Raw genomic sequence first — 13,350 nt, forward strand, 5'->3', positions numbered from 1 at the left:
GCGATCCCCTGTCATTTTTCCTTTTTTTGTTGTTTTGAGGGGGATGTCTGCGAAGCTATGATGACACAAATAGGCACATCTCGCCGTAGCTTTGCAGGCATACCCCTCAAAAGCAACAACTAAAAAAAGGGAAGGATGGCACATGCAGGGGATCGCTAGATAAGATGTGACTTTATTAATCTACTTTTGACAGTGAAATAGCAAATGAATTAGCTGCAAGCAGAGGAAACCTCTGTGGGTAATCCAGAGGTGTAGCTGGGCCAAACTGCCTGGGGTGGACCCATGGTCCGTGCCCCCCACCGCAGCAAAAAACAAACAAACCCACTTACCTTAGTGCAGCCTGAGAAAGTTCAGGCTGAAAAAGTGTTCTGGTGGAACCTGCACTTCCCAGGAGACGCAGGGGCTCGCAAGGTCTCCTGGGTAGTGTAGTTCCCACCAGGGTGCCTTTTCAGCCTGAACTGAATAGGCTGGTTTTTCAGCCTCAACTTTTTCAGGCTGAACTAAGGTAAGGGGGGGGGGGTGCCACGGAGGGGGGCGGGGTATCATGGGGGGAGGGGGCGATTTTACGTACCCCAGGCATGCCCCTGGTGCACAGGGCACCCCCACCCCCTTATAGCTTCACCTCTGGGGTAATCCTCCAGGAGAAACTGCTGCAACACACAAAAGGGTGGGCGACAGCAGCAGAAACGGAAGCCAGAGGCTTGGGCGTAAGAAATAAAGCGCTGCCTGCCTGGTGGTGCCGGCTTCACAGGCTGGAATTGTCTGCAGCCCAGGTTGGGGTCAAGATTGCTAGCTTAGCGATTTTTGAAGAACTCAGTTGAGGGGGATATAATGAGCTGAACTCATGGTGGTGGGGGGGGAGGAGAGCAGCATGAAGTTCTTCGGCAAATCGCTTTTCATAGCGTCCTAAAGATGTTACATTTGTGCTGTGCAGAATGAGCCACTGTTAAGAAGTCCTTCCTAGTGCTCTACCACGGAGCCACGGCCCCGGCCCCAGTGTCCAAAGAGCACTTATGATGGCTGAAATGTGTTCAACACCTTAGATAGGTCTTTCCAGGTAAGCCTATTTTCTAAACGGATGCATAATTAAGTGTGTCTGTGTGTACAGGAGTCACTTTAATGGACTATTTTTTAAAAAGTGGTTTTTCAGAATATAACAACACTGTTGAATGCTTTTGTCTGGAGCCAGCTCGACAAGCTCCGCACGGAAGGTCACTTTCTCCCGGAGGCACAGTGGGCTTGATTTCAGCAGCCTCCTAAGCCTCAAATCTCTTCTTCAATTCAGACACCCGGGTCTGGGTCAAATTCCTGGCAACTGAAGGGTGGGGAGGGCTGGTGACCCGGCCAACAGTTAAGGTAGTTTCCTGTGCTGGAAAGCCCGAGTCCACGTGAAACATTGCTGCAGGGGATTGGACGTCAGAGCCGCTGGGTCCTGGCAGTTCGGCCTCGGGGAGTGTGGGCGCTGCTAGGGAAGCAAGTGTTTGATCGGCCCTAAATGGCTGTCCAACCTCCTGTGTGTCCAATTCACTTCCACTAGGAGTGGAAGCCTCGGTATCAGCGTTGTGGGTCTGTGCATCCCGGGGCAGATCACAATCAGAAGGAGCCGTTGCCTCCTCTGCTTCCTCCTGCAGCGGAACTGGTATGTTCTCAGAGCTGGGACTGTCCGGGGTCTCAGGGCTGCCACCACCTCTGGATGGCAGCAAAGCACCCTGCAAATTTTCCTCCTCCTCAAGAGAGGCCAGGGCCTCAAGGGAAGAGCTGCCGTCGTCCTGTTCCTCAGACAGAGTTTCGTGGAGGGTCTCCTCGCTGGGTCTCAGCTGCAATAGACAAGGGGAGTCAGTTATGGGGGTTACCTTCCAGTGGTGGGATGCAAAAATTTTAGTAACAGGTTCCCACGGGGGTGGGATTCAAACTGTGGCGTAGCACCAATGGGGCTGGGCTGGGCACGACGGGGGCGTGGCCGGGCATTCCGGGGGCGGGGCATTCCTGGGCAGGGCTGTGGCAAGGATGCAGCCGCTGCGCCGGTCCTTGGGCGGGAAACGAATGCACGCAGGCGCAGGCTGCCACGCACGCCAGTGCACCTCCTGCTAGACTGCTTCAAGTTCTGCGCGCTACTGCTGAGAGGAGGGGTGTAACCAGGGCAAAAATCACGTGGCAAAATCACCAATTAGTAACCCTCTCTCGGCACACGCAAATAATTAGGAACCTACTCTCGGGAACCTGTGAGAACCTGCTGGATCCCACCTCTGTTACCTTCCCTTCTTTTGTGGCGGTCCACACGCCAAGAGGGCCCTAAACTCTGACCTTCAAGGGCCTACCTGGGTGTAAAAGTTCATGTCGTCCAGGCTGGAAAAGTCCAAGCTGCGGGTTCCGAAAAGAGGCTGCCCTGATCGGCTCGGCTCCAAGAAGCTTAGTGTCTCAAAGATCTCTCCCAAAAGGTCAAGCCCACCTGGTTCCAGGAATCCCGGGTCGAAGTCTTCACCTCCAGCAGCGAAGGCGTCAGGCTCCAAGGGGAAAAGTGCGGGAGCTGTGCTGGAAGAGGCAAGAATATCCATGGAAAAGCAAGTGCGTTTGGATGCGCAAAGGACACAATCTGAAAGAGTCTTGACGTAACTCAGCACAAAGCATCCTAGGACGACTGCAAGTGGACAAAGGGGATTTTTAAAAGTTAAGAACATAAGAACGAGCCTGCTGGGTCAGACCAGAGTCCATCTAATCCAGCACTCTGCTACTCGCAGTGGCCCACCAGGTGCCTTTGGGAGCTCACAGGCAGGATGTGAAAGCAAGGGCCTTAAGAACATAAGAACTAGCCTGCTGGATCAGACCAGAGTCCATCTAGTCCAGCACTCTGCTACTCGCAGTGGCCCACCAGGTGCCTTTGGGTGCTCACCTGCAGGATGTGAAAGCAAGGGCCTTCTGCTGCTGCTGCTGCTGCTGCTCCTGAGCACCTGGTCTGCTCAGGCATTTGCAATCTGAGATCAAGATTGGCAGCCATAGATCGACTTCTCCACCATAAATCTGTCCAACATTAACATGTGCCCATGTGTATGTGAGGGAAATACATCACACACACACCCCTCTTCCAGTATCTTATTTCTGGCTCCTGTTTACAGGATCTTTACAGAGAAGGCAGGAAAATAGAGATGCCAACCTCCAGGTGGGACCCGGCGTGGTGTAGTGGTTAAGAGCAGGTGCACTCTAATCTGGAGAACTGGGTTTGATTCCCCGCTCTGTCATTTGAGCTGTGGAGGCTTATCTGGGGAACCTGGTTAGCTTGTGCACTCCAACACGTGCCAGCTGGGTGACCTTGGGCTAGTCTCAGTTCTTTGGAGCTCTGTCAGCCCCACCCACCTCACAGGGTGTTTGTTGGGGGTGGGGGGCGGGAAGGGAAAGGAGATTCTCAGCCACTTTGAATTTCCTTACAGGAGAGAAAGGGGGATATAAATCCAAACTCTTCTTCTTCTTCCAGATTACAGAGATCAATTCCAAATGGCTGCTTCGGAGGGTGGCCTCTGTGGAATTGTACCGAACTGCGGTCCCTCTCCTCTTCAGGCTTTATCCCCAAATCTCCAGAAGTTTCCCAGCCTGGATCTAGCAACTGTCACATAATGGTGGCCAGAGGAGACCTGGCAACCCTACAACGAAATTATGCTAAAATGCTGCTTTATACTTCGTTTGAATGCGAAAATGCTTACACCAGACAGAGCGCGTTATTTATTTGCTCCACTTATACCCCACCTTTCTTGCAAAGACTCAAGGCAGAACAGCAGGTGTAACAAGAATGCCCTCTTTCAGCCAGCATGGCAGTGTAGAAGAAGAAGAAGAGAAGAGTTTGGATTTATATCCCCCCTTTCTCTCTTGTAAGGAGACTCAAAGGGGCTGACAATCTCCTTGCCCTTCCCCCCTCACAACAAACACCCTGTGAGGTAGGTGGGGCTGAGAGAGCTCCGAGAAGCTGTTACTAGCCCAAGGTCACCCAGCTGGCGTGTGTGGGAGTGCACAGGCTACTCTGAATTCCCCAGATAAGCCTCCACAGCTCAGGCGGCAGAGCTGGGAATCAAACCCGGTTCCTCCAGATTAGATACATGAGCTCTTAACCTCCCACGCCACTTCTGCAGTGTAGCAGGACTATGTTTGTAAAACTAGAAGACTATGCAAACAAAAAGAGTCTGTGAGTCTCAGACACGGCATGCAAGAAGCAGTGAAGAAAATGAATGATAGAAGCAGAAAAGCAGGAATAATACTACAACCTCCTGGTCTTGCTCGCTCACTGCCCCCACTCCCGGCTCGCCCTCTGGCTCTAGGTGGGTTGCCGAGTAGCTGGGGTGGGGCAGTTGGGCGAGTCCGAGGCGGGGGGCTCCGACATGGAGGGGGGAGGAGGGGTGTGGGGATGATTTTCTGCCCCCCATGTGACTAAATGGCTGCTGCCCGGGGACATTGGCCCCATATGTCCCCCTGGGTGGTACGCCACTGAAGGCAGGAAAAAAACCTCGTCCTATTAGAGTGTGACGGGTGGGCAAATCCTTCCAGGGATCTCTGTTTCACTCTCATTGCGACTGCTGCCCAGTCCACACCTGGATAAATTTCCTTTACAACCCAATCCTGTCCCTGTTTACTCAGGAGTAAGCTTCCCTCTGAGTTCAAGTGGGCACAGGATTGCAGCCTAATTTGGACTCCATAGTAGTGAACTGAGGAGAGAGGGGCAACATTCCCTCCCCTCCCTTGCATGCCACCCCTCCCTCCCCCTCCCTCCACTAGGCTGGGTGGGCCAGGTCCAGGTGCTGGGTCCCCTTCCCTCCCCTCCCTTGCATGCCACCCCTCCCTCCTGCCCCAGGCACCAAACTGTCTCTGGCCAGGCTTGCCAATAAGATGTTATGATGGAGAAGCAAAGTTGTAGTTGACAAATAGGGTAACCTGTTTGCTGGACACACCATACCTTTGGGCCTGCAGTTCTGATGTGCTGGTCTGTCTTTGCGGCCGCCGAGGACGAGACTAGAAAGGGAAAGAGAAACCATTAGACGATCCCTTTAATAGCCCCATTACCCTCGTCATCTTTGCCCTGACCGCTCTGTTCTTCCCCTGAGGAAGACAACGCTGACCCCTCTTGCCTACATTTGGGACTCACACTGCTGGATACCAAAGAGATGGACTGGCTAGCCATTGGGGACCAAGGCTGGGACTGCAGAATAAGACAGATTCAGGAGGGTAGCCATGATGGTCTTCAGAGGAAGAGCTACATTGAAGTCCAGAAGAAGAGGAGGAAGACTACTACTACTACTAGTGGTAGTGGTAGTGGTAGTAGCAGCAGCAGCAGTAGCAGCAGCAGTAGCAGTAGCAGTAGTTTGGATTTATGTCCCCCCTTTCTCTCCTGTAAGAAGACTCAAGGTGGCTTTCAAACTCCTTTCCCTTCCTCTCCCCCACAACAGACACCTTGGGAGGTAGGTGGGGCTGAGAGAGTCCAGAGAGTTTCCGCTTGGGGCTGGCTTTCTGCTCTATGCCAGCTCTGCCACCTCCTCGGTCTCTCCCCTGCCCTGGGCCTCCAGGTAAGCACAGTGACCTTCCACCGACAATCAGTCAAAACCACAATGTGGAAAGTTGTGATGTGGGAGGGACGACGGCAATTTCTAGATGAAAAACACCCGCTTCCCTGGAGGAAATGGCTGCTTTGGAGGGTGGACCTTATAGCTGAACCCCCTACCCTACAGAAACCCCACTCTCCTCAGGCTCCACCCCCCAAAATCTCCAGGAATTTCCCAACCTGGAGCTGGCAACCCCAGGCAAAGTACCACTGTAGATGGAGATCTATAGGCTTCCAGATGCCCACTGAGTCTGCCAGACTGGTCTGTTAGTGTTCTGCAGACAAGGACCTGAGGCCGGGTCCTCCATGACATTGTGTATTTGACAGACAGAAGCCTTTATTGGCATTATAAATTACAATATTTTAAAAAGGGAACATTTATCTATTAACTGAACCCATTAAAATACATTAAATATGCATTAAGTGTCTACATACAGACCCTATATACAAAACACATAGAGAAATAAATTAACCATGACTGTTTTGTAGAGAATAATTACGCTTAGCCAGGAAATGCTTCAGAAAGCTCGCAACATTTTCACAGATAAGGTCACAATAACCACTGAGTAGAAAGTTAATAACAGATGATGACATGTCAATATTTAATCCCTCTCTATCAAGGGATGAATATACGTGGAGCGTGGAAAAATCATATATAGGACACTCTAAAAGTCCATGTTGGACAGCCTCAACCACAGTGTCTTTTAATCTCTGCTTTCTCTCTACCTTCCCGAAGTGCTGCGTGATTGGCAGTCGGCTTTGCAAGTTCTCAGACTGCTGGTTCCTGGAAATCTGGATGGGACTCGAGATCTGACTGCAGTGCAGGGAATGACCTCTCTGTTGGTGCTGGTCCACACCGGAATCCTAGAGGAGATGGGGATTATATTGAGTGTGAGCTCTGTTTCCATCCCTGAAGAGTCAAAGAAAATATTGATAACCCACTGCAGAATAACTTTCATACAGGATGAATAATGCACTTCAAATCCATTTTACAAATACCTATTACTATGGACTTTTTTTGCATTCTCATTTTCCTCACTTGTAAGTTGCAGGCTTTTTTTGCAGTGAGGGAGATGTCTGTTTCATACACGGTTTGCTTCCCTCTAGTGGTTGATTCAGTATTACACTGTTTAACATCAAGCATATCTCCCTGCAGATTTAAACTGCAGGTTTTTTATGACAGACATAAACTGACGCAATATCAAAATCATGCATGGAAACAGGAACAAGAAAGGAAAATGCCAATGTGGAAAAACACTGAGTGAAACAACATAATTCACTTGCTAAAGTGCACTGAAAGTGGATTGAAGGGCTATTATGCAGCCTGTGAGAAAGTGTGCTACTTGTATAGCCAGACAATCAAAAGAAATAAGGAAGTGAGCTTGCTAAGAAAAACACACAGAGTGAAAGAAAGCACCTTAAAGAGAGGCAAGGTATGTTTACTGAAGAACAATGGGACACACATGAGAACAATGTAACGGGCAGCGTGGTGCATTTCCACACAAAAAGATGTTAAAAAAAGAAATAATTGCAGTCTCACTAAATATAATTTCAGATGTTTGATGCCAGGGTGCCTGGTTCCTAGATTTATGTTAGGCAAAATCTTAACCATGAGCATTCTTCATCAGAGGACTGTAACAACTCTGTTGCTGCTGCTTAGAGGTTGGTTCACACACTGATACACACACAAGATAAAAACTATCTAACATAGAGCAATGCAAAGTCTGCTGTCATGCTGAATTTTTTCCCCTTTAGATTTACAATCACTTACAGCAGGGGTCACCAGCATGCTGCCCATGGGCACCACTATACCTGCTGTCATATCTCCTGGAGCCTACCAAGTGTTTTTGGAAAGCAGGTGGGGCCAGGTGGAGCTTTTCCCCAACAGGGCCTTAGATTGGTCATAGAAGGAGGAAAAGGAGAAGATTAGGAGGAGGAGTAGTTTGGATTTATATCCCCCCTCTTTCTCTCCTATAAGGAGACTCATAGGGGCTTACAATCTCTTTTCCCTTCCGCCCTCACAAACACAAAACACCCTGTGAAGTAGGTGGGGCTGAGATAGTTCTGAGAGCAATTGGCCATGCTGGCAGGGGCTGATGGGAATTGTAGTCCATGAACATCTGGAGAGCCACAGGTTGCAGACCCCTGGACTAGCCCAAGGTCACCCAGCAGGAATGTAGGAGTGTGGAAACACATCTGGTTCACCAAATAAGCCTTTGCTACTCAGGTGGAGGAGTGGGGGATCAAACCCAGTTCTCCACATTAGAATCCCCCTGCTCTTAACCACTACACCACGCTGGCCCCACACTGGAGATCTGATTGGCTGTGCAGTTGCTTCAGCAGCAGCTGCTGCCACCAGAGCACAAAGATCTTCACTGCGTGACTGAAGGTGTATGCAAGAAAATAGTTTAAGTGATATATTAATTTTAAAAGGCCTGTTAAGTTCGAATTACACCAATCCTATACCATCTGCACTGGCTGCCGATTGAGTTCCGGATTATGTTTAAAGTGTTGGTTTTGACCTTCAAAGCCGTTCGTGGTCTCGGACCTGCATACCTGAGGGACCGCCTCTCCCCATATTGCCCCGGTAGGCCCCTCCGCTCCTCGGAGGAGGACCTACTCATGATCCCTGGCCCCAAAATGATCAGGCTGGCCTCGACGAGGGGCAGGGCCTTTTCAGCCTTGGCCCCTACCTGGTGGAACAGGCTCCCTCGGGAGATCAGGGCCCTGCGGGACTTACAGAGTTTCCACAGGGCCTGCAAGACGGACCTGTTCCGCCAGGCGTTTGGCCAGCCTGGTTTAAAAATATATATATATCTACTGTGTCATCTAGCCTCCCGTGGGCACAAGGGAGGGAGGGGAGTAGTCAGACGCCATCCACATTTTAAAATGGGTTCTGTTTTATATAATTGATATTAAATTATGTTTTAATGTTTGTTTTAACCTGCTGTGAACCGCCCTGAGCCCTCAGGGGGAGGGCAGTATATAAAACCAATAATAAATAAATAAATAAAGTTGGCCTCCTGTCTGGAAATGTTGAAGGGTTATTAAGAGTGATCCATAATCTTCCTCCCTGGCATTCTGTGGTTGGCTGCGCCTCTCACGGCAGCCAGACTGGCTACACCTCCTGTAATCGCCATTTTGTGGCTGCACCCATAAGCCTGTGCCATAATGACTGTGGTACCCAGGAGGCTCAAAAGGACTGGGGCAGAGGCGGAGCTACCAGGGGGAAGGGGGAGTGCGTATTGTGCTGGGCTCACACCTGGGGGGTGGAAAATGCCCCCCCCGCGACGCCCCCTGCAAAGAGGGGGCTTATATTCTGTGCTGCCACCAAAAATATTTCTTTCTATATAGCCCCACACAAAACTGATTTTTTTCAACGGACACCACCCTGACTGGGGAACACACAGACACAGACAGAAAATTAAATGACTGGAACGGGTTTTAAACTGATCAAAAACTGAAAACTTTATTTGCTGGCTTTACAAAGGCTTCTCAGGTAAACGGGAGAGGAAACAAGCGTGTTGGTTGCAGAGAGAGTTTGCTTAAGCTTAACGGTTTCAAAGTAAGATTGTTTCTTAAAGCTTAGCGGTTACAAAGAAATATTGTTTTAAGCGTAACCGTTTCAGGCACTTTACTTCAGGTTTTATTATGGAAAAAAAAGATGTTTCTTAAGATGTTTCTTTGGAGGTTTCACACTCCCTCACAAAAAATAAAAACGCAGTCCGCTGTTCCTCCTCACAAAAATAAAACACCCACCCAGCCCAGTGGGATTCAGGCATACAGCCTCCCTCTCCCACACTCCCAAAAACTGGCTTCTCTGCCACAGGGACTGGGCCTCCCAAGACTGTTGTTCACTTTGAGGACCGACTTTTGGACTGTTAGAGGTTTCCCTCACACACACGAAACAAAACACCTGAGGGCGGACACACGCCTCCAAAACTCAGGGTTTTAAATCACTGAATAGCCTCCTCAGCTATTCCTAACACCACAGCCGTGAGAGATCTCTCCGGATTCACCTCACGCTGCTACAAAAAAGTACCCGAGGGCACACAAGCTCACACAGAGCCAAACAGTCCGAAGACTAAAAAGCAAGACACCTCAGCACTCTCGCTGACAGAATTTATACTCTCCGCCTCTTTTTCTCTGGCCAATCAGGGTTGGCCAGGGCTTAACTCTTTAAGGGGCGGGTCCACCCTGTAACCTGAATGCAGGCTGAATACATTCGTCACACCCCCCTCCCGCCCCACACTTACCTTAGTGAAACAGTGCAGGCTGGAGAAGCGGCCTGTTCTTTTCAGACTGAAAATGGCCTGGTGGGAACTACACTTCCCAGGAGACCTTGCAAGCCCCAGGGTCTCATGGGAAGTGTAGTTCCCATCCGGTCGTTTTCAGTCTGAAGGGAACAGGCCGTTTTTCCAGGCTGAACTAAGGTAAGGGGGGGCTGAGGGGCAGGGTGCCACGGGAGGGGGGGCGGGGGCAGAAAACACAGCGTGCGCACTGGGCACCCTCTGGCCCACCTGCACCTCTGGATTGGAAACACCTGCTTTAAAGCACTTTAAGGAAAACTGAGAAAGGACAGTTGGCAGCCCTTACCTTTTCCATTAGTTGGCTCCGTGAATTCCTCAGTCTCACTTTAGCGTGGTCTTTGGCCTAGAAAAGCATGGATAGGATGGGAAATGGGTGGTCGTCAAAGGAATTTTAAGGATGACCCAAATTCACAGCATCGATTTATTTGATTCACTACCCTATCCCAAAGGCTCAGCACTGGTAACAAACACAAAAAAATCAGCAAGGAAGAATAAGACTTCAGAAGAAGAGAAGAATTTGGATTTATACCCTATCTTTATCTCCTGTACTCAAACTCCTTCCCCTTCCTCTCCCCAACAGTTCCCTTGTGAGGTAGGTGGGGCTGAGAGAGTTCTGAGAGAACTGTGACTGGCCCAAGGTCACCCAGCGGGCTTCATGTGTAGGAGCAGGGGAACAAATCCAGTTCACCAGATAAGAGTCTGCCGCTCATGTGGTGGAGTGGGGACTCAAACTGGTTTCTCCAGCTTAGAGTCCTCCTGCTCTTCACTATTACACCAGGCTGTTTCTCAGTGCAAAGTCTCTCGTTCTTTGGCACAGAACTTTGAGCCTTGGCTCTGAAGTATCCTGTGAGGAAGGGGCTGAGAAATAGGGAGTGGGATTGTGGGGTAGGGCCAGCAGTGGGATTCAAATAATTTAACAACTGGTTGTTTTTGCTTGGGTGTCTTACAGAGGCATACCAGGAGTAAATGGCGCTCGGAGACAAATTGTCTCCAGGACACCCCCAGGCTCTGCCCCCCACCCCCGCCCCCAGGCTCTGCCCCGACTGCCCTTGACCCTGCCCATGTCACCTTGGGCATGTGCAATGTCTAGGGTGCCCACCTCCCCCCCAGACTCCCCCTGCCGGCTGGGCTCCCAACCGGCAGCCTAAAGTCTCTTCTGACCTCTCCTCCGGGCAGGCCAGAAGAGACTGCGGTCCCGGCCTTGGAGACCTTCTTTTATAATCACTGAGGCCGGGGGGTGGGGCTTCGGGAGCAGGAAGGGGTGGGACTTCCTGGTCCTCAAGCCCCACCCCCTGGCCTCAGTGCTTATAAGAGCAGGTCTCTTCTGACCTCCCCTCCCCAGCCTGCCCGGAGGGGAGGTCAGAAGAGACTGCAGGCTGCCGGTTGGGAGCCCAGCCGACAGTGGGAGAAGGGAGGGGGGAGTCCAGGGCGGGGTTGAGGGTGCTTGGAGTCAGCAGGAAGTCCTGCTGTCTTGTCGTTTTTGCGTGCCTCGGATGGGGTTGAGGCATGCGAGAACGACGAGACAGCAGGACTTCCTGGTCATGTGGGGGGGCCAATTTTGCGCCCCCATGTGACCAGAAGAGTGGCGCCCAGGGACAAGGGGTACCCCTTGTCCCTAGGCAGATACACCACTGGTGTCTTACGTATTGATACATGCTCCGGACGGCAGGATTAGCCTTGTTTTTCACTGTACTGATTAGGGCTCCTCCGCCTTTCTGGGGAGAGAAAGAAAAACACAAGTGACAGAACTGTTGCAGGATTGCTAACTTCCAGGGGGTGGCTGGGGATCTCCCAGAATTTCCAACTGATCTCCAGATAACAGATTGCTTGCTTGCTTGCTTGCTTGCCCCAGTTAAGAGATAGTTCTCCTGGAGCAAATGGCACCTTTGGAGGGCAAACTTTTTTTTTTTAATGCTTTATTATATAGCACATGTAACACATAGTAAAAAACATAATAATAATAAAAAACAATATACAATTGTTAGTGAAGTGAACATTTCATACATCCTTTAACAAATTCACTAACATATCTACATTTATCTGTTTGATTTAATAATATTTAATAAAATTAACTCTTTCTAAGTTTTCCCTTTCCAGATAATACAGTAGTCATATATCGAGCTTCCCCATCGAGTTAGTTGAATCTGGAGAATTGAAAAGAAAACAATCATACATAGAACAAGCTACAATCTATCATTTAGTAATACTCCTCTAATAGTACACCTTATATTATCTCTCTATATATATTTAAGTTTTTGTATATGTATGTATATTAATTTTCTATTAACACAAATGTACTGAAAGTTGAGTTTTTACTTTCTTTTTCCAGAAATAATAAATAAGCTTTCCAAGTGTTCTGAAATTTGCTCCATTGTATATTTTTAACCATAACTGAGAGTTTATCCAACTCCATATAATCTGATAATGTCATCAGCCAGTCTTCAATTGTCAATAGTTGTATACTTTTCCAGTTTTTAGCGATTTTAATTCTGGCCGCAGTCGTCATATAGCAGAAAAGTTCCCAGTACTGCTTAAGGATTTCTTTCAGTCCTATCCCTAAGAGGTATAATTCTGGCGAAAAGTCAATTGAGGTGTTAAGTATCTGGGTCACCTTACTATGTATCCCCTTCCAAAAGTTTTTTATCTGGGGACATGTCCACCACATGTGCAACATTGTCCCTTTTTCTTTATGGCATCGCCAACAGTTAGACTTGTCGTCCTTGGTTATTTGTGCCAGTTGTGAAGGGGTAAGGTACCAGCGATGAAACAATTTTAGAAAATTTTTTTCTACCGTCAGAACTCCCCATAGGGCTCGCTGAGAACTTATTATGCATATCTGCCAGGTAAAATTCTTCCCATATTCTTGGTAGGTGACTACCTTCTTAAAGTCACGTGCCCAATTTATCATCACATCTTTTACATCTTCTTTTTCCAATGTTAAGCTTAACAATAATTTATATGTCTGGCTTAGTCTTTTCTTTTGTTCAGTTAACAATATTTTGTCTAGTTCATTAGGTTTTTTATTTATGCCCCATTCTTTGATATCCTGAATGTATTGTGCTTTTATTTGTTCATATGTGAACCAATGGGCTTCTTCTTGTCCTATTATAATATTATTTCTTGTCTTAAGTACGGTGTTCTCTTGAGACCATAATAACTCTGCGTATGTTAGCCATGGTTTGTTATTGGCGTTTTGAATGTTTAGGCTGCTTTCCGTTCTCGACAGCCAATAAGGCAATTTGTGATATAGAGCAAATTTATATTTGTCCCAGACTGCTAGTAATGCTTTCCTAATTTTATGATTTTTGAATATTAAAGTGTTGCCTTTACTTGAGGGCCACAGATAGATCAAAAAATGCCACCCCCTATTATTATTAAAACCTCTTCTATGTCTAGAAGTTCTTCTCATTCTCTCTAGCATAATCCAGTCTCTAATCCCACAATAATGTCGCTGCATCTGCG

At 48.7% G+C, this 13,350-nt stretch overlaps 1 protein-coding gene across 1 annotated transcript in view; it reads right to left on the reverse strand.

The window, feature by feature from the left end:
* Positions 1-1,097: 1,097 nt before the first annotated feature.
* Positions 1,098-13,350, reverse strand: part of DENND1C (DENN domain containing 1C) — a 61,471-nt gene continuing 49,218 nt past the window's right edge. The window contains exons 18-23 of the mRNA XM_048490386.1: positions 11,532-11,603; positions 10,175-10,231; positions 6,305-6,442; positions 4,937-4,992; positions 2,319-2,532; positions 1,098-1,817 (exon numbers count right to left, since the gene is read on the reverse strand). Of these exons, the coding sequence (XP_048346343.1) occupies positions 1,257-1,817; positions 2,319-2,532; positions 4,937-4,992; positions 6,305-6,442; positions 10,175-10,231; positions 11,532-11,603 (1,098 nt within the window). The 3' untranslated portion in view covers positions 1,098-1,256. The remainder of the gene's footprint in view (positions 1,818-2,318; positions 2,533-4,936; positions 4,993-6,304; positions 6,443-10,174; positions 10,232-11,531; positions 11,604-13,350) is intronic.

The sequence above is a fragment of the Sphaerodactylus townsendi genome, linkage group LG03 (genome assembly GCF_021028975.2).
Source record: "Sphaerodactylus townsendi isolate TG3544 linkage group LG03, MPM_Stown_v2.3, whole genome shotgun sequence".
NCBI lineage: Eukaryota > Metazoa > Chordata > Lepidosauria > Squamata > Sphaerodactylidae > Sphaerodactylus > Sphaerodactylus townsendi.